Source organism: Callorhinus ursinus, unplaced genomic scaffold, assembly GCF_003265705.2.
Source record: "Callorhinus ursinus isolate GAN/ISIS: 27379988/994484 unplaced genomic scaffold, GSC_fseal_2.0 scaffold15, whole genome shotgun sequence".
Taxonomy (NCBI): domain Eukaryota; kingdom Metazoa; phylum Chordata; class Mammalia; order Carnivora; family Otariidae; genus Callorhinus; species Callorhinus ursinus.
Genome location: NW_027397077.1, coordinates 23,392,751 through 23,413,322, shown reverse-complemented (window position 1 = coordinate 23,413,322; position 20,572 = coordinate 23,392,751). Strand labels below are relative to the sequence as shown.

The window sequence follows — 20,572 nt, the reverse complement described above, 5'->3', positions numbered from 1 at the left end:
CAAACTCCTTTCCAGTCAATACTCGTCTCTTGATTGATGATGATCTTTCTGAACTTGGATTGGGCAACACCACTATAGGTTTCTGTAATAATCCACCTCAGGGAAACAGTGGCTGGGCCCAGGAACAGCAGTGGAGGTGGTGAGAAGTGGTTGGAGTCTAGATATACTCTGAAGTTAGGAGAAATAATTTTGCTGATAGATTAAGTGTGAAATCTGGAGAAAGGGAGTTGAGAGAGAGTCCAAGATTTTTCATGTGAAGAACAGAAGGAAGGAATTGCTATGAACTGTGATCAAGAAAACTATGAAAGGAAGAGGTTTGGGGACACGGGCAGATCAGTTTTATAATTAAAAGAATTTTACCTCGGCCAGAGAACAAGTCCCAAGTTCAACATGCCCTAAATCAATATGGTGGTAAGATTCAACCAGCCAATCAACAACCATTTGGCAGGAGGTATTTTGAGGCAAATAAAGTGTCTGATGACATCTTGGTCTGGATGATTGCTAAAATAATTTCCAACTCTTAAGTTACTTAAGTATGATATTAACATATCTTAATGTATGAGGGAGTGTGTGTGTGTGTGTGCGTGCGTGCGCACGCACATGTGGCAACAAACAGATAATCTAGAAAGTCCTTTAAAATCTTGACAAAATAATTGCCTCAGCCTTATCCCACTTTCAAGAAGTGGGAGGTCAGACATTGAAGCCACATTTCACAAAACTAACCCTGCTATGTGAGTGTTGTCTTCCTGAACCACCCATGGGAAAGCAACACTTGTTCATGACATTTGTGACAGATAAAGTGTTGATGGACCAAGCTAGTCTTCCTATTTCTTTCCTTTCTCTAGATTCACAATAGTGGGTTAGAGCTTTTTCTTCCCATCAACACAGTCTTTTTTTTTTTTTTTTTTTTTTTTTTAGCTAATGAGAAACCCTGTACCTTAAAAAACAGCTCTCAGGAAACCTAACTCGCCCTAAAATGTTTCTTCAGCTGAGGTCACTATAGATTATGAGAATGGTTTATTAAAAGAAAGGGGAGAGGAGTAATATTGCTGTACTCCCAGGATTTGAAAATAAGTCATTTAGCACCTAGAACTGCAATATTCCCTGCTATCACTTTTTCTTAGCTTCATTAATTTTTTTTCTTCCAAAGTCAGCATCCACCCTTATAAGCCTTTGTCTTTTGCTGTCATAAAAGCATTTATATGCATTAATCCTTGACAAATGGGTGCATTTGATCCATAACAGAGTTCTCTGCCCGACAACTAGAAACAGATACGTACTAAAATGAAAATAAAAATAAAAAATAATGAGTATAATGTAAAAATATCACCTACTTACTCAATATGCCCTATAAAAGTTTCATCTGAAGAAAACAACAGCCTCCCAGAGAGTGTAGTAGTGAACGCTTTGACCTTTTATTCACAGGTGACCATTCCTAACAGTGAAAAATCAGTTCACAGATTAGATTCATACAAACGAGAGGGTGGAGGGAGGGAAGGAGAGAAGGAGCAAGCAAGAGCTTTAGGTGTTTGCTGGGGGGAAAGAGACTCAGTGGAAGAAAAGGTCAGGAACTCCCAATGTCTCAAAGGTTTGCTTCACATTCGCTCAGCTGTGGAGCTGGGCCTGGTAACTCCCACTTATTCAAAAGTCGGCTAGGTGTGAACAAACAAAACTGGATGCTTGGTGTTGGTGTCACGTTGTGTTTTGATTTGATTTTTTTTTTTTTTTTGGACTCATTAACTGAATTATCCTCTTGTTTTTAGACAAAGAGAATGAACTTTCTGGAGACTTCTCCAAATACTAAAAAAAGCTAAGATATCTAAACTTGGATAGCTGAGAGTAGAAGAGTACTATAACAAAGAAAATATCATTTCCTAACCACTAAGGCATTTTTTTTTTTTTTTGGTTGTCACCAATGCTGTACACCCAATATCGCCCACTATTGGCCTTCCGGGCTCATGACAGGAACCCATGGTTCCTGTGGCCCTTTGCCGTTGGGTTGAGCCATACGACCAGGGCTGGCGGATGAGTTGTGAGCAGAATGACATGCATCACTTTCAGGCTAAAGGGTTTATTTGCTGATCTAACCTCCAAAACTCTCTTTTTTTCTGACATGATAACAGTACTATTTCAAATAGGTGCTGCTCTTAATTCTGGGTTGAAGATAACACAGAGCACAGCTTCTAGCCAACCTCAGGGAGTCAGACATATGAGTCAGACATAAACTTTGCTAAAATATAAAATTGCCTTGAGCAATTGAGATTTGGAGCCGATTGGTTACCAGAGTATCACCTGGCCTAATCTGAGGGGAATTTATTTCCATCTTAGTACTGTCCATCACAATGAAAACAATACTAGCGGAAGCAAAGAATTTCAGTAGTATAGTCATTAAGAGCTTGGGATCTGGAATCAGATTACCCCAGTTCAAATCCTGGCTTCACACTTATTACCTGCACACTTTGGGCAAGTTATTTAAATCCTCTGAACGTTATTTCCCTCATCGGTGGCAAAAAGAGAACAAGAGTAGCTACCTTTCAGTGGTAAGTGTAAAGATTAATGAAACAATATGGAATTCTTAGCACAATGCCAAGAACATAGTAACTACTAAATAAAAATCTATATTTAATGTATATATACATCAGACACAATTAAGAAGTTAAGTTAATTTTTAAGGCTAAATTATATTTTTTTTCTTCCGAAGTCAGTTTTGACTCTGTCTCCTGCTGTCTTAAAAATATTTACATGCATTAAACATGACAAAGGAGTGCCATTTCCCTGGTATTGTGATCTTCCTCAGATTATGTATCTGTCTTCAAAATGCTGTTATCTTTGCCTCAAATTCTTTGCTGCCAAAACTCCATCCCTAACTCTTGGTACAGTTCTTCCTTTTTCTCCTGGTCTCATTGGAAGCACTTTTTTTTTCACCAAACCCTTGACCCAGATGTTAAACTCTTCCCACCATCAAGGAAAGAGTGGGAGGTGAAAAGATGGTCTTGGAGGCCCTCAGGCAACATAGTAAAAAGACCGGGATGTCTCCCTTCATCCAAACCCTAGTACACTTACCGAACACTGGGTTTAAGATTATCAATACTATGTGAAGTTTCCCCTCCAAATGTCCTATTAGAATGACAACTCTCTTTAATTAGCATTTTTATACTGCTTTCTGTTGATGAATAATACCATACCCAGAAGAAAAACTTTACACCAGATCTTATTACTAAGTACTAAGTACTAAGTATTACTAAGTACTTATTACTATGTACTAAGTACATCAATAGAGCTTTCTGCTTACAATAATAATAAACTACCCTTACTTGTTTTCAACAATTTAATTAAATACAATTAACTCCAGTTTGTTTTGGCAACCTATTAATGTCACAATTGAATATAAATAGACTCATGAAAAGATTAAAATTAATAAATCCTTTACACTATTGTAAAATTACTTCAGTGCTGTGCTTGCCAGAAATACTTAGCAGCGGTTTTGAAGTATGTTAATGAGGACAGTAAAAAAGAGATAATAAAGTTTTATCAAATAACTGAGCTAGGCTTCCGTGAGGCTTTGACCTCTTCAGAAGAGAGCTCTTGCCTGTTGGGTATAGTTCTTAAGAGACTCTGAAACACTAATTGCGAATTTATCATCATCTTACGGTATCTTTAATCCATGTCTCTAACCGTACAGGCTCTTCACTCATGCTAACTTGAAAACCCTAGTGTCTTAAAACAAGAAAGTAATAATGGCATTTCATTTTTTTGTTGTTGTTGTTTGGTTTGTTTGTTAAGTCTCAAAATATTAGACCCTGAGATACTTAGGCAATTCATAATACACAAAGATATATTTTGTATTCATAGTAGAAAATACCAGGTACACATATGAGTACACGTAAGTGGCACCCTGGGATGAAGCCTGTGAACATTTAGGTACTAATGTGTTTATCAGTATATACCATGTAGTCAATGGGCCCTGTGATAAAGAGTGCATAGGTTATTGTAACAACACAATTAATGGAAAGAAAAAAACACCTGAGGAAATATAGATAAATACTATCAGATTTCAGTTGACCAATGGCTCTTTTAAGATAAGGATATAATCCATTCTGAGAATCACAGAGCACCAATGCTGACTTTTGGACTATTTCCTGTTAATGAGTTATTGGCCAGATGTTTAAATTAATTACCCAAACTTCACTATTATTTGGCATCACACAGACTCTACTAAACTTACTGATTATAGCACCTTCATCAGTAATTACATGTGAAAATGCTTTTGGAAGGAAGGATGCTCTAAGTATTGACCTGTCCGTACTGACTTAGAACCTATGGCTAACCGTTACATAGAGATTAGCCATAAAAGCTAATATCCAAAATCTATAAAGAATTTGTCAAACTCGGGTGCCTGGGTGGCTCAGTTGGTTAAGCAACTGCCTTCGGCTCAGGTCATGATCCTGGAGTCCCTGGATCTAGTCCCGCATCAGGCTCCCTGCTCGGCAGGGAGTCTGCTTCTCCCTCTGACCCTCCCCCCTCTCATGTGCTCTCTCTCTCTCTTCTCTCTGTCTCAAATAAATAAATAAAATCTTTAAAAAAAAAAAAAGAATTTGTCAAACTCAACACCCAAAGAACATATAATCCAGTCAAGAAATGGGCAGAAGACATGAACAGATATTTCTCCAAAGAAGACATACAAATGGCCAACAGGCACATGAAAAAATGCTCAACATCACTCAGCATCAGGGAAATACAAATTTCATTCTGACACCGGTCAGAATGGCTAAAATTAACAAGTCAGGAAACAACAAATGTTGGCGAGGATGCGGAGAAAGGGGAACCCTCTTACACTGCTGGTGGGAATGTAAGCTGGTATAGCCACTCTGGAAAACAGTATGGAGGTTCCTCAAAAAGTTGAAAATAGAGCAAACTTATGACCCAGCAATTGCACTACTAGGTATTTACCCAAAGGATACAAATGTAGTGATCCAAGGGGGCACCTGCACCCAGATGTTTATAGCAGCAATGTCCACAATAGCCAAACTATGGAAGGAGCCCAGATGTCCACCGACAGATAAACGGATAAAGAAAATGTGGTGTGTGTATGTGTGTGTGTGTATGCAATTGAATATTACTCAGCCATCAAAAAATGGAATCTTACCATTTGCAAGGATGTGGATGGATCTAGACGGTATTATGCTAAATGAAATAAGTCAGAGAAAGACAATTATCATATGATTTCACTCATATGTGGAATTTAAGAAACAAAACAGAGGATCATAGGGGAAGGCAGGGGAAAAATAAAATAAGATGAAATCAGAGTGGGGGATAAACCATAAGAGACTCTTAACTATAGGAAACAAACTGAAAGATGCTGGAGGGGAGACAGATGGGGGGCTGGGACAACTGGGTGATGGGCATTAAGGAGGGCATGTGTTGTAAGGAGCGCTGGGTGTTATATAAGACTGATGAATCACTGAACTTTATCTCTGAAACTACTAATGCTCTATACGTTATTTAATTGAATTTTATTTAAATAATTGAATTTAAATAAAATTCAATTCAATTAAAAAAATCTGTATCTTTAACCTGTGCTAAGTACTTGGATTTTATTAAGGGAAGACTCAGGTGTGGTCATTAAATGAATAAATAAATTCAAGTTGTAAAATTTCTTTTTTTTTAAGATTTTATTTATTTACTTGAGAGCAAGTGAGCAAAAAAGAAACAGAAAGCATGAGCAGGGGGAGGGGCAGAGGAAGAGGGAGAAGCAGACTCCCTGCTGAGCTGGGAGCCTGATGTGGGACTCGATCCCAGGACCCTGGGATCATGACCTGAGCCAAAGGCAGACCCTTGACCAACTGAGCCACCCAGGCACCTTCAAGTTGTAAAATTTCTATGTGCATCCTTTTTTTTATACACTAAAACATTATGGATGTATGTGTTAGTATCAGGCACTTTCTCCACCATCTTTGCTTTGACATTCATATAGTTACATAACAATATAATGAGATACCATATGCCAGATACCTATTGCATGGCAGGTGTAGAACAGGCATCTCTATTCTTTATGCAAACCTGCCAAGTGGGGATTTTATAAACATGGTTCCCCATTTTATGGATGCAGCAGAGAGAGCTACACTAAATTGCCCACATTTAGAGCTAATAGTGTAACAACAATAGAGGGGGGATGTAAACCCCTGGTTTACCTTATATACCAAGATGCTTCTATTTCTATAGGTTCCTTGCACCAAGAGTAGCTGATGGCAAAAAAGGTGAAATCAGGTAAAACACCCACAAGCATGTCAACTCTATCCAATTCTCAAAGATGTACGTAGATGCTATGCTTACCCTGAGTTAAAGAGTACTTACCCTGTTGCGGGAACCTTTCCATGTACTCATATGTATTAACTTGCTTAATTATTTAAACCATTATTTTTAAATGAAGAACATAGCCCACCTTGAGAGGTGAATTAAATTACATATAAAAACATATAAAAACCCTTAACAGACAGTACGTTTCATCTCAAAATTAAGCAGATAGGTCCATATAAGGCACTTTGCACAATATATGACACAATAGATGCTGAATGATTATTGTTTTGGGGTGTTGTAGTTGTTTCTGAAATCATCTCTATCTCCTTTAACAACTCAATGATTGAAGTGTTGTACCTGGAAAGATTCAGAGGTTGAATCTGGATTGATTAGCCATGTCTGCAGTGGTATAACCATAGAAAGAGTGGGCTATGGATCAGGAATTTGCCATCACTAGCCAAAGGGATATTTTTGGAAAACACAGATTTGTTTTGATGCTGGGAGGAATTTAATAGGGAGACTTCAGATAGGATTGTATAAGCAATTTCTCCCTACCATGTTACTAGGCCATGGGTCTAGCAAGTTTAATGTGAAAGACAGCAAATTCCATATTTTAGCAAAAAGACACTACTGCAAATGATCAAACCACTTACTAGAAAGGTCAGCCCACTTTACAATATTCTAGAATATTTATAAAGTCTCAATATGATAACTGCCAAAAAAAAATTTATCAAAAAGTTAAATTGCAGTTAGGAAGAGTTCTTTTCTAGTGTGAATGATTTATAATTTAATTTGAAGTAAAACAGAAAATCTACACTAAGACTGAGTCTAATAAATGTAGATTTATCCTATGTTGTTGCTTTGTCATGTGGAGCACAAAAAAGGGGTCTCTAAAATCTAAAAAAAAAATTACCAGGAGACTATAGAAAAATACTTGAAAATGAGGTGGTGTTATCCCAATAAGAAAACAAAGTATGTTTTCAGTCAGGCCTGTTGCACAGCAAAATTAAGACCAAAGCATTACTCAGCCAGCCACAAGACTCAAAATTATTGCATGATATAGCCAAGCTAAATGCCCAAGACACGGTTGCCTGCTAACACAGAACAATGTCCCTCAACACAGAAATTTGTTTTGTAATTTATTTTTTTTTAAAGATTTTATTTATTTGTCAGAGAGAGAGAGAGAGAGCACAAACAGGGAGAGTGGCAGGCAGAGGGAGAAGCAGGCTCCCCATTGAGCAAGGAGGCCGATACAGGACTTGATCCCAGGACCCTGGGATCACGACCAGCTGCCCAACCAACTGAGCCACACAGGCATCCTTGTTTTATAATTTAAACTAACCAGGACTAGCTTGCCGATGTTCCTAAGTGCTAAAGTAGTACCAGGTTGTGATGGTAAGAGGACCCAAGTGGGAGTCAATGCCAAACCTAAGTTTTCCTTTAAGCTTTGTTACTATTATCAATTTTCCAGTGTTTTGTACAATGGAGATAACAGTGCCACCCATGTAGGGTTGTAGTATAGATCATATGCCATATTATAAGAATCAGCCCATATTAGGGCCTACCCACAGCTGACACTCAGGAAACTGAGCTGGAAAAAGTCAAAGGCTGGAAAAATTCTCAATTTGCCCTCCCAAGCTAGATGACTTTGAACAAATCAGTTAACTTGTTTTTTGTTTTTTTTTTTAAGATTTTTTTTATTGGCAAAAGGGAAAGATGTTCTACCTCACGAGTTTATTATGAGGATTCAATGAAACATCAAATGCTTAGGGTCCTTCCTTCCTTCCTTCCTTCAGCAGGTATTTATTTGGCCCTCACCATGTGGCAGACTCTCTGTGAGGCACTGTGAGACCGCTGGGCTCCCTATCCTTTCCGAGCTGACAATCTAGTGGGGAAAGCAGGGTTAAACCAGTGATTAGAATAAAGTGGCGTCACTATCGTTAGTGTGTTAGCATAGTTCTCTGCACCTAGTAAGTGATCGATAAACCTTTGTCGAATAAGGAATATTAAATTTGTTGTATGTTAAAAATAAAAATGATTATCCTCAGGCTTTGATTTAGAGATATGAGCTTTTCTCTACTATAATAGCCAGACTCTTAAAATCAACAGTAGTAACATATTTTGTCTTTTATTACATAAAGGTAACAATAATTCAAAGGTGTGAAAGGCCTTATGGGACACCAAGAATTTGGCCAGAGTACAGTTGCTGGATTTTTGTTAATTAACTGACTTGCTTTCCATAGAGACTTTAATTGTAGGTATTGGGATTCTTTCCTTCCATCTCACGTAGCTCTACACCTGTGACCATCAGTGTACATTGATAAGGCAGACCGTAGATTAAAAAACAGTAACAAAGAAAAAAATAAATCTTGCCTCCCCTTTAATTGGAATAATATCAAGTTTCTCCAACTGGCAAAAGGCCAATAGCCATCCAAGTCACCAGCCCACCATATCTCTACTACCTGCCTCTAGGTTTATGTGTTTTGTTCCCCTTGGTTGAACCCGTCACCCTCCATCCTCTCTGGCTAGCTCACTTCCTAACCAACATTCAAAGCCCAACACAAGATCATCCCCCTTCTTGAGGGCTTCCCAAATCCTCTCTGCTCAGAATAAGTGGCTTCATGTGTTATGATCATGGAGCACCCTGTTTGGTTAGAGCTCGTATCAGAAGCCACTCTGAATCTTAGACACAGAAATACAGTAAAATGGAGAAAGGAACAAAAACTTCCAGAGGAAATAAAAAGAGAGCTGTATAACTCTCACAAGTGGACAGAATTGTCTAACGCTACATTATTGTAAACAGTAGTTACAAGACACACGCGGCCCTTTAAATTTTGATTCAATTGCAATTGGTTCATTTTTCTTATTTTTCAATGAAATATTTTATGGCGTGCCCTTTTTTGGGGGGGTAGGAAACAGATTCTGGAGATGGTCAATTAACCCACAAGGGAGTTGGTCAAAGACTCCCAACTTGCACGCCAATGTCAATCAATTCATGGGCGGGGCCTGGAGAGGGACTGAGAAAGTTTCTAAAATCACATCCTGGCTCTGCGGGAACAATCACGGTGATTGATTACCTGGGCCTGTGATAGATGGAGGGCTGGAGATTGGCAGCTTGTGTGCCATAAATCTGCTCTTACTTCCAAACGATTCTGGGAGTAGTTGTCAAAAATGTTGCCCTACAAATGTTCACCCAGTGACCTAGTTTCTCAAGCACATGTCTAGTACCTGGCGTCTTGCATTTTCATCAGATAAGGAGATATAAAAAGCTACAAAAACAATTCACCTAATCAGACCTCGTCCGAGAAGCTTCCAAACAACACCTTCTCCCGTCTTATATCTTATTTTATTTCGGGGGGGGAAATGGTTTTGTTTTTATTTTTTGCCATGCCACGTATTTTTTTAATTCAGAGCTATATGTAGGGCTGGTCTCTTGTTACAATTTCTTCATAAAATAGTGGTATTCAAACTTTCCTGTCTATAGCACACCAAGGAGGTGAAATACCCAATTCATATGTTTCCACTTCCCAGTGGAAAAATACTCAGTTAATAAATACTTGGAAAGACACATTTATGAATCACTAATTATTTTTATAAAATAAGATGAGCCTATTAACATGTTCATGTATTATAAAATGATGCTCTATGGATATAAAAATAAACCAAATATGTTATGTACCTTGAGAATTCTGTTGCATATATTCACAAGCAGTATATAAACAATGTCACTATGTGTCACCATAGCAATAAGTTTGAGAGTGATTACATATACATGTTTTCCAATATGGATATAGGTAAATCATTTCTGAAACACAATTCAGGAATGTCTTAAAGTCTATTCCTTGGTGAATCTAAAATCCAACATATGCAAATATGCATCATTACAGGCTATAGGGTTAATGAAACAGCCCACAGCGAACTTAATTGATAATGATGAAACTAAACCAACACTAATTTATAATTAAAAAGCAAAGACCACAGCAATTCAAAATCACTAACAACTCAAACAACACTCAAGATACACTGGTAACAAATTATCCCTCCCAAAATTGCATGAATTCTAATTATTTGCATGCAGGCATTTTGCAATGTTTCCAAGAGCTGGCAGCCAGTTTTCTAAATAGAATACTGAATTAGGGAAGCTCAGTAAACCTTAGTTACATGTCATTCTAATAGAAGATAATTCAGTTGGTATACTAATAAGTAGACTGTATTCATATACAAAATAAATGTACATGAAATCCGAAAAGAACAAGAACAGAAAAAAAAACCAATGTTTCAAGATAAATGTATAACCCACTAGTGGACTGCAGACTAGATTTTGAGAACTTTAATAAAGTATTAAATTAAGGGTTTTAATCAGGCAATATTACACTGCCTGATGCTTCCCTCTGTTTCCTTACATTTAGTTTATTCTTTCTGCCAAACTAATCTAAAGGAAAATTAATTTCTTTTTACCTAAGATTCAAATGAGACCTCTGTTCAGGCCATTGGCTTCATTATATAAATGCTCTTTGTTTATCAGACTCCATTAGTAGCTCTATTTACAGTTAGTAGCTTGTAGACAAAATACCCAGAGACTCAGCACTTTAGCATTTGGGGTATAAGTCAGGATGGGACAAAACCACAGGCATAATTTTAAAACAAGCCAAGACAGATGTGCATAAAAATTCCCCACTTTTAGCCCCACTGCCTTCACCTCTCTCTACCTTGCTTGCATAAAAGGATTTGATAAATTCATTAAAAATCAAAAAATGTTGGAGCTGGAGATAATCTTGTCTGAGGTCACACACTAATAGCCCGCAGGTGGGAATAGAGCCATGAGTCAAGTTTTGTTTGGCCCACTTGACATTTAAAAGATAAGGAAATTACACATAAAATTCTTAAGTCTCCTGCTTGCCTTGAACCGTGGGATGATCCGGTCACATTGAGCCTATCTCAGGCTTAGCTAAGGATGTGATGTGCCCTTTCAATGCACACAGGCTCTTCAGCTGCTACAGTTATCCTCAGACTGGTCCAATCATCTTTGTTAACTGGCTGGTGCACGAAGGTATTTGCCATGTCTATCTATGATGGACAGGAATATACTTTGCGGAATGCATATATGGCCTCTTTGGAGCTTCTATGCACAATATGAAAACCACTGCTTCCTTCTACCCTCTTACTGGAGACTTGCATTTGACAACTGACGTGAGATCGTGAATGCTCCAGGGTCCTACACCTACTGCGGTCCTCCTTCCTCATTACCATTCGCTATAAAAAAGGCTTCATGTGGTACTTTCCTGCCAGTATTTGCATTTTTAAAGGATGTAAAGTTCTTGCCCAGTTATGAGAAAATATTTATTGAATACTTACACAACATTCATTCAGTGGGAAGTATGACCTACTGGCCTGCTGACCCGAATCTAAGATGTATTATCAATTTCAAGAGCATTGAAGTGCTTTTTCCTCTTACTGTGCAGTAGCTCATCTAAACCTGGGAGCTGACATTCTGTATTCATTTCAAAGCCTATGACTCAATCCATCCATCCTTCATCCACATGAGGGGGAAACAAAAAAATCCTTTGGGTACATGCAGACTCAGTTAGCTCCCATTTATTTTTGGGTGACGTGGAAGCATGCCTAAAAGAGAAGTTCTAGTAAGGGCATAGTAAAGGTAAATATAGGTAATCACATCAGCAGAACAATGACCTTGGCTGAGGATGTAGGTCTTCCTCCCTCCTAGACTCAGGGTGAGGTTTGGTTTGACTCCTTCCCCGCGTGCAGGAAGAATCCGCCTAATGAATAGCCACATCACTCAGCGTATCTATCCATTTTCAGAGAGAAAATCGCTGTGATTATATCAATTCTCTTTTCTTTCTCTGGGTCTTTATTATATAAAGATGGGGAAGGAGAAAGAAATAGCATGCCAACAGGGTTCCCTAAGTGCTTTCAGGACATTAACTTTACAGAATCTAATTAGTTTACACAAATGGTTAACAAAATCATTCATTTTCTTTTTACCCCAAAGAAAGGAAAAATTGCTGTCTGTTCTTATTTCTCCTTGCTACAAAGATGAAGTGAATTTTTCTCTTGATATCAAAAAATTTGAAAGCAGAAGGCCTTTTCCTATTTGCTAAGAGAAGTTTCTCTTCAGTCCCTTAAGACCATGCTTATAATATTTTCTAAATTTATAGGAAAAAAACTCATGCTGTGATTGAAAACCTTAGGGATTTAAGTTTTTACTACATTTGTAAGCATATTCTTTGGGTTATTTTGGTTAATGGAACTGCTGTCAAATAGAGTAAATAACTACACAAAGATATTGCACAAATACACACATACATAAGTATGTTATACTGACAATTTAATATTTATACCACTCTCCATTTGTGGTATCCCTAAATTATAAACATGCACACAGATACATATGCATCCATACATACATATTCACCCACACACAAGCAGTAATAAATGAGGGAGAGTTAAAGGTTTTACCAGAACTTTCATTCCTTAAGAATGTAACAAATATTTTTTGAACACCTATTATATGTCAAGTTCCTTACTAAAAGTGAGATATAAGAAGATGGATAGCACAGTGGCTCACACTTCTCAACGCATGTGATAAGAATAGGCACTTTAGATATTGCCCAAATTAAAAAAAAAAAAGTTTAGAAAATTTTAGTTAAACACAATCAGGTTTCCTATCTGCAAATCTTTCCAGAACTTGTATATACTTACATGTACTGCAAACCTCCAAAAGGAGAACATACCAGACAATGAGTACTTCCCCGACACTTAATAGCTTTTATCCAAGCAGCATCTTGAGGGTACGGTATTTTCTGAACTGGAAAATTCTGGCCTAGACACTTCATTGGATTAAGGCTCTTAAAAGGAAAAGGGCCTCATGATACTTTCCTACCTAATCTTCCTCCTTTCTCCTTAACCTAAGAAAACTGTTTGATACATTTCTAATTTTACCATAAAACTACAGCTAATATTTTAAGGTTTTTATTAAAAAGTAATATATACCCATATTAAAAACAAATCTTTAAAACACATCATTGGGGCACCTGGGTGGCTCATTCGGTTAACCAGCAGGCTCTTGGTTTTGGCTCAGGTCCTGGTCCCGGAATTGAGGCCCACTTAACTCCTGGCTTCCCACTGAGCAGAGTCTGCTTCAGGATTCTCTCCCTCTGCTCCTCCTCTGTTCTCTCTTTCTCTCTCTCTCATAAATAAATGAATCTTAAAAAAATTAAAAATATAAAATTAAAAACCACATAATTATAGGAAATAAAATGTCCAAGTCATTCTAGTCCTACCACCAGGTTTAACTGATGCTATGTATAGAATGTTTATAGCCTTTCTGACATCTTTTTATGCCTGTGTTAATATTTTTTTCCAAAATTATTTTGAAACTGCGTATTCTGTTCCTTGTTTTTGTTTTTTTCACTCAGCAGTGTGTCATAGGCATCTTTCCTTAAGAGTACATGTAAGCACCTCTCATCCTTTGCAGTGGTTATGTTGAATCCCATTGTGTGGTATACAATGATTTGTTGTTCCAATCTCTTTTTGCTATAGCTAAAACCCCCCTCTAATCATTTGCCATTAAATTAACTAGACCTTTACATACATTTTTTCACACCTGTCCAATCATTTTCTTAGGCTAAGCATCTCGAAATGGAATTGTGTAGGATTTGCACATTTTACATTTTGGGAGATGCTGCCAAATTGTTTTCAAAAAATGTTGCACCAATTTACATACTCAAGCTTTGAGATTTTCACACAGTTTAAAACTGGAAGAGTTTTTCAAAAAGTTCAAGTAGTCATCTTAAATGAACTTTAAGAAATTACCAATTGAAGGCTAAGGTTCATTTGGGCCACTTCTAAATATTTGTTTTCAGTGTGACATAAGATCTATTTTCCTTAACTATGAGGAACTGAGGCCATAGGCTTGAGCTCACATAAGTAACAGTATTTATATAGCATTGTAATAATTCTCTTATAAATTCAGGGGATTGACAGGAAATATTTATTTGCATCTCTACTTGGTTTTGATACTTTGAGGTCTTATTAAATGTCCATAGCCACACTCTGACTCTGGGACAAGGTCAATAACATCAATCAGATGATCAATGGATTATCACTAGCACCAGCTTACACCAAATAACAACCTGTCTGCTCTAATCCTTAGGGCAATTCACTACACTTAGCAATCCAGTACTGGTAAGAATTCTTAAAAAGCCAATATGCAACCACTGTTGTTCTGACGATATCTTTTATACTACAGTTGTAAAACAATACTTTATTGTAATGTGCCTTGCTATTCTAATGCGTATTCCTTAAGCAACTTTCAATAAAGTAATATTGAATACTAAGGTAAAGATAAGATATACAAGAATGCTTTTTAATATTTTACCAAAAAATCACACTTTTAAATGAATGGTGATGTTCACTACATATTAATTAAGTCATAAATGAATACCTCCCTCTAAATACATAGTTTGCTTAATATAGTTTTAAATCAGGCCAAGTATAAGTTACATAGACAATTCTATTCGGAGTAATTTTTCCATATATCATTTCCATACACACCTGTCAATACAATAGCAGCGACTCAAGAAAAATGATTCATTAGCCACTTATAACTTCTTGTCTCATGTAATTTATCTTTATAATTTTAAATTACTAAAGAATCCCAAGGATCTTTTCTTACTCAAGTATTTTGAAATGATCCATATTTTATTAAGTTTCAAGAATAACCCCCCCCAACACACATACCCACACACTCGAAATTAAGTAACTATTAAAATTAGTGTCATAATTCATATATCCATAAGGGGGAAAAACTAATTCTAAAGTAGAAAGTTACATCCAGCAAACCATTCATCCTTTTTCACCTGTTACACACCTGATGCTTATAAAGAGTTGAAGCTGTTTTAATTTCCTGAAACAAGGGAACACACCACTTTTGGGTTTTCATTGTTCAGTCTGTCTTTTTTAACTTATGTGTCCCCTTCCAGCTTTAATATTTATATATATAAAAGGCACGAGTATTCTTCAAGTTGTTATGGTAATTTCCTACATCGTTCCCAAAATAAAAACTTGATTTAGCCAAATATTAAATTATTGAAATTATAAATCTGTTAATCTACAGCACATTTTACTCATTTGTGTAATTTTAAAGTTCACTTCCATTTGACTGACTGTTTTAATCCTTCTTAACTAGTAAGTGAAAATAACGGTGCATTCCTAATACCATAAATATGAAAAATAGAAAGTACTTAGGGACTACAGGGGAATCTATTGAAATCAGTCTGTTTTCTGGTTAACATACTCTCATTCTGTTTGTGTACTAACCCACTGCATTGAGAAGACAGATCTCAAATTCACGGCCTCACAAAGACATCGTCCTGATTTCATGTTTTGACAGCAGAAATTGGCCCAGATCTCTAACCATTTCCCCTACAGGACCCTGGCTGGCTGGTGACATCCAGGTGCTGCAGAGTCTGATGAGGGGAACATCGCGTCAAATTCCACTCATCTGTCAGTGTAGTGGATTATTTCTTGAGAGACTGAAATTGGCTGCTTGGGATGGGAACACCATCAATCTTACTGTGTAGGGGATGGCAAAGCTGCCCGTAAGAAGCTGGCAAGAGGGGGGCCAGCCGTTCCTAAGCAGGTGAGGAGGCAGCTGTAAAGCCTTCACTCTCCCCCCATTCGGGGCTCTGAGGGAAAGATTTGTCATTTTTCACATTTCCCGGGTACTTGGTATGCATGCAGTGTCCGCTTGTTCCTGCTTTATGGAAGAGGCGATTTTTCAAGCTTAGGCAAATGTGGCAAAGCTCAGGATCTGCCTGGTGTCCCATTTTTTCTCATCATGTCACTTGTTTTAACTGATTTGAGAAAATGAGATTATGTTTTTCCTTTTTGCTCATTTATCCAGCTATTTATTTATTTATTTGCTCATTTAGGGGTGGATTGTCACAGATAACTGGCCCTGATTTCTCTCTTGTTTTCATACACATTTCATTAGTGTCCCTGAAGATTTAAGACCCACAAAGGGAAACATCACAACTCTCATAAAAAAAAGCATACATTTACTCTTAAAAATCAAAACAGATTGTATTAAAGGAGATTGCATTTCTGACTGAAATAAGCTAGAATATTGCTGTGTCCAAGATCTATCGCTTTAATCTTTGCAGCTATTGTTGAAAACCCAAGAAAGTTGAATAAACCTATTATATAGAACCATTGGACTTTCAGTTTGATATCATTTTAATCTTTCTGCATTTAGAAAGGAGTATATATAGTTTCTTAATTTCATCAATGAATCGGTAACGGATCTCAAATGTATAAGCACTTGGGGCTGAAATTGGGTTCGGTGCTACAGTTTCTTGGGGTATCTGACATACAGATCAACCATGCATTGGTGATAATAAGCAATTTCTAGCAGTAGACGGTGGAGAAAACAAATACTGAATTCAATTTTAGTCAGAACTTAACGACGTGTTTCTGAGCTTGAAATTATAATATTTTGATAACAAGCCCCATAAAGATTTGAGTTTACTTAATACAAATATCATAACCATAACCCCCGACCAAAAAAACTCCTGTATTAACTGATTAACAGAGATAGTCCAAGTAAAAACTCACCGCAAAGTGCACTCTATTTCATGACTATACACATCGAGCGTAAAAGACAGGCAGTGGTTGGTAATATATTCTAGCCAGGTATCTCATAGTTTAAAAAGAAAAACACACGAGATTAAAACAAGGTTTTGTTCTATGTGGATTGTTAGCTGTGTGAACAGCAAAACTTTACTCATTCAGCACCTCTAACATGTACTTTTGTAGTCTATTAAGAGATGTCAGAGTTATTGATATTTATGAGGAACTTCACAGTTTACAAAGCACTGTCACAAAAAAATTATTTTACTTACACCCCCACAATATCTTTAAATGGGAAATTGGGCCCAGAGAAGAAAAGTGACTTTCCCAAGGTCAAAACACTTCAGGTTAAGTAACAGAGATGAGTGCTAGTCCTGAGCACTGCCATCGCCACCGGCCACCCCTCACCAAGTTCAGCCAAGGTCACCTTTCATAAGGGGTTTGATTCCGTGCATTGACATAATTTGGAAGTTTTCACAAATTATGGGAAACGGCTCACACCCCTCAAAGAGGCTACTCGGCGTGATTATTCTGTGCCCTGGGAGATACATCCCCTCCTTGGGAAACAGGCCAGGGAGGTGACATCAGACCGACCCGACTTCTAATGGCAGTTACTGGCTGTGTGGTCTCACACAAGTCACCCGATCCCTCAGAACTTCAGTCTCCTGGGCAACAGAAGGATTGGGGGCGGTGCGCGTGGTGCGAGGGGTAGGGGCGATTACACCTACTTGTATACGGATTAAGACAACGTGAGTGTGCCGAAAACCCTCACAATAGTTATTTTTGTTACGAATTCTTACTGTTAAGTATGACAATGAATGCAAATTTCCCGCATTATTTGTATGACTGTAACAAATCAGACGTTTTTGCCTGAACCGATTGGTAATTAACTGATTGGAGGTAAACCGAAGATTCCAAAACCCACGTTTGTTCTTCCTTCACCTTGGCACCGATGCCTCAGAGTCTGGCGGTACCCGCTCGCGGCTGAGGACCCACGAGGCAGAAATACAAGCGCTCGGCAGGGGCGGCGGAGCGGTTTCCAAGCCTACCTGCAGGGGCACCAGCGCCGCCCTCGTCTTCCCTCCGCGACCCAGGGCGTGGGGAGTGAGGGTGGCTGGGGCCCTGACGCAGCCCTCGGCTGAGGCCACCCCGACCCCCCCTCCCGCACCCACCCCCTCCCCCTCTCCAGTCCTCGGGGGGTGGCCCGGTTTCCTGCAGAGAACCTGCTCGGGCGCTCCCCGGCAGCCGGGTGCTTGCGCTCAGCAGGACCCCGGGCTGCACCCTTGCTCTTTCCGTCCAGCCCGCAGCCTGGAGGCAGAGCCCGGGGAGGCAGCACGCAGCGCCCCGGGAGGTGTTGCTGGAAGATTGTGCCGACAAGCCCAGGACTGGCGCCCAGGCCGATTGCGGAGCCAGAGAAAGGCAAAGGCGTGGACGCTGGACCGCGCAGCTGGAGCCAGCCGAACGGATGGGAGGAGGCCAGGAAAGAATCTGGAGAGGGGATGGAGGGCGGGGAGCACTTCCGACCTGAAGATCTGGAGCTTGGCGCGCAACTAGTCCCCTGGGCCCGGACTTGGCGATGGGGGAGGAGGGCGTAGGGGGAGGGCGGAGTAAACGAGTGCAAAGGTTGAAACTAAACAGAATGGGGAAGGAAATCTTTTCAGAGACCGGGTGAGGGTAAGGACAATCGAGCTGGGGGACAGTAATGAGAAAGGCAAAGAAGGAGAAAAAAAAAAAAAAATCCAGACGGAAGAATGAGGCCATGGAAGGGTAAGAAATATACTTTAAACAAAAAGACGAAGAAAGCAAAATGCGTCCGGAAATCAAAAATTCAATATAGGAGGAAAAATCAGGCTAAAGGGAACTTGTTCCTGAAAGTGCCAAGAAAGAGAAAGAGAAAAATATCACCGTAAAAACTGGAAGAACAGAAAGTGAAGGAAGGGAGAAAGGAGAGGAGACAAATTAAAGCAGACAAGAAATAGTAAGTTATTTTTAAATTTCTTTTTCATTAACTACTTCCAAAGTTAATTTCGGCACTAACATCTCCACAAAAATTCTTAGCCACGCACACACCGAGATTATAGTATCCACACTAGATAGGATATCCCAGCGGTATACATACCCATTATTTTATTTTGCAAAGATCATATTTTGCCTCTCTAAGAAATCAAGCCTTGCAGGTTATCCCACCTTCTGCAGAGTATTTTGCTATTGGCCAAAGTATCCAAAAACCAAGGACTTCACTTTTTTAAGGTGTGAGGAAGGGGGTAGGGAGACTCTTAGAGAAAATCGTGTTTTGTTTTTTATTTTTTTCCTGAGAAATTCACAGAAACACCTCTAGGGCATTTTAGTATCCCCCTCACCTTTTGCCAAAGCATCCAGCCAACAATATGTGTCTTGGAATTCAGAGGCAAGCTGCCCGCACTATGTAGTACTTTCTGTCGCTTACATTCAACCATCTGTTAAGGTGACAGCAGTGAGACTGGAGGCTGCCGAGGAGCCAGCTCCCGACTTACCTGGTCTGTGCAGGTGGTGCTGCTGGAAAGTGTGCTGAAGGGATCCATGGCATAGAAGCACTGCACAAGCACTTATCCACAAATACAGGACCCAGGACATCGCAGAGACCATTGCCATTCTCTAAAGAGAACATGAGACAGCAAGGATTACCCCCAGCTTCAAGCCCCCAGCTCAGTCAGTCCCACTGATGAGAGAAGGAGGGTCTCAGACGTCATGTCCCCTTTGCTACTTTGCTGGCTGAAATTAATAACCCAGCAGAGGTCATGCCATGAAGTGGAACTGAGGGAAAGCCTTCCCCAAGAGATCGTGAATTCTTTTTGAAATTCTGCAAAGCCAAATGCCAAGGACTGCCAGACACATAAATAAATTAAAGTTTGTGACTATCAGTTAGGCAGATTGAAGCACCGTATCCTGACTTTACATCCTGTTTTTTACAATGATCTTTAAACTATAGTTATTCCAGGCACTGAAAAGCTGCATACTCCTGTTCATTCTAACTTCATTGTAAGTCTGACATAAGCCTGAAAGGAAAGAGTGGATTCTTTTTTTTTTTTAATTCTACAGTCATGAATTTTTAATCATTCTGCTGTCTTCTAAACTAAGTAATCATTTCTCAGAGGCATGTTGTAATCTCCTGATAGAACTGGTCTTTTTTGGCTGGACTTAAAATCAGACGGAATTGTCTTCAGCCAGAATGAGTTTCAGATGCAAGATCTATGCGTCTATCCTAGAGCAAGCCATAATTTACAATATTGCTTTGCCTCCTGAGATCCCATTGTGGCATTTGTTGTATAGTGTTGATGAATATGCATACACAGGTGGTGTATGTATTTATGGATGAACATATATACCTTTTCTCAGGCGCTGAAACTTTGACAGTCTTATCTGCACCTATAAGGATCTTAGGAACTACAGAGGCTCAACTGCGCTACATATTGTCCAATTTCTCAAACAACACCTTATGCTGCATTTCATATTGCCAAATTAATCAAACTTGAAGCATTGTCCTTACTCAGCCAGTGATATGGAAGCATTTTCTATACAAGAATCCAGTTAAGTGTATTCTTTTCTCTTAGAGAGAGCTTTGGAACCCAGATTGTTCCTTTTAAAC

At 38.8% G+C, this 20,572-nt stretch overlaps 1 protein-coding gene across 3 annotated transcripts in view; it reads right to left on the bottom strand.

Moving 5' to 3' along the window:
- The window catches only part of TAFA1 (TAFA chemokine like family member 1), a 511,832-nt gene that overhangs the window by 490,109 nt on the left and 1,151 nt on the right, over positions 1 to 20,572 (bottom strand). For 2 of the 3 annotated variants that reach the window (XM_025885559.2, XM_073901525.1), the window contains exon 2: positions 19,461 to 19,581. In XM_025885559.2, coding sequence (XP_025741344.1) covers positions 19,461 to 19,578 — 118 coding nt within the window. In that variant the 5' untranslated portion in view covers positions 19,579 to 19,581. Of the gene's footprint in view, positions 1 to 19,460; positions 19,582 to 20,312; positions 20,443 to 20,572 lie in introns of those variants that run through there. The other variant, XM_073901524.1, reaches the window with a different exon arrangement.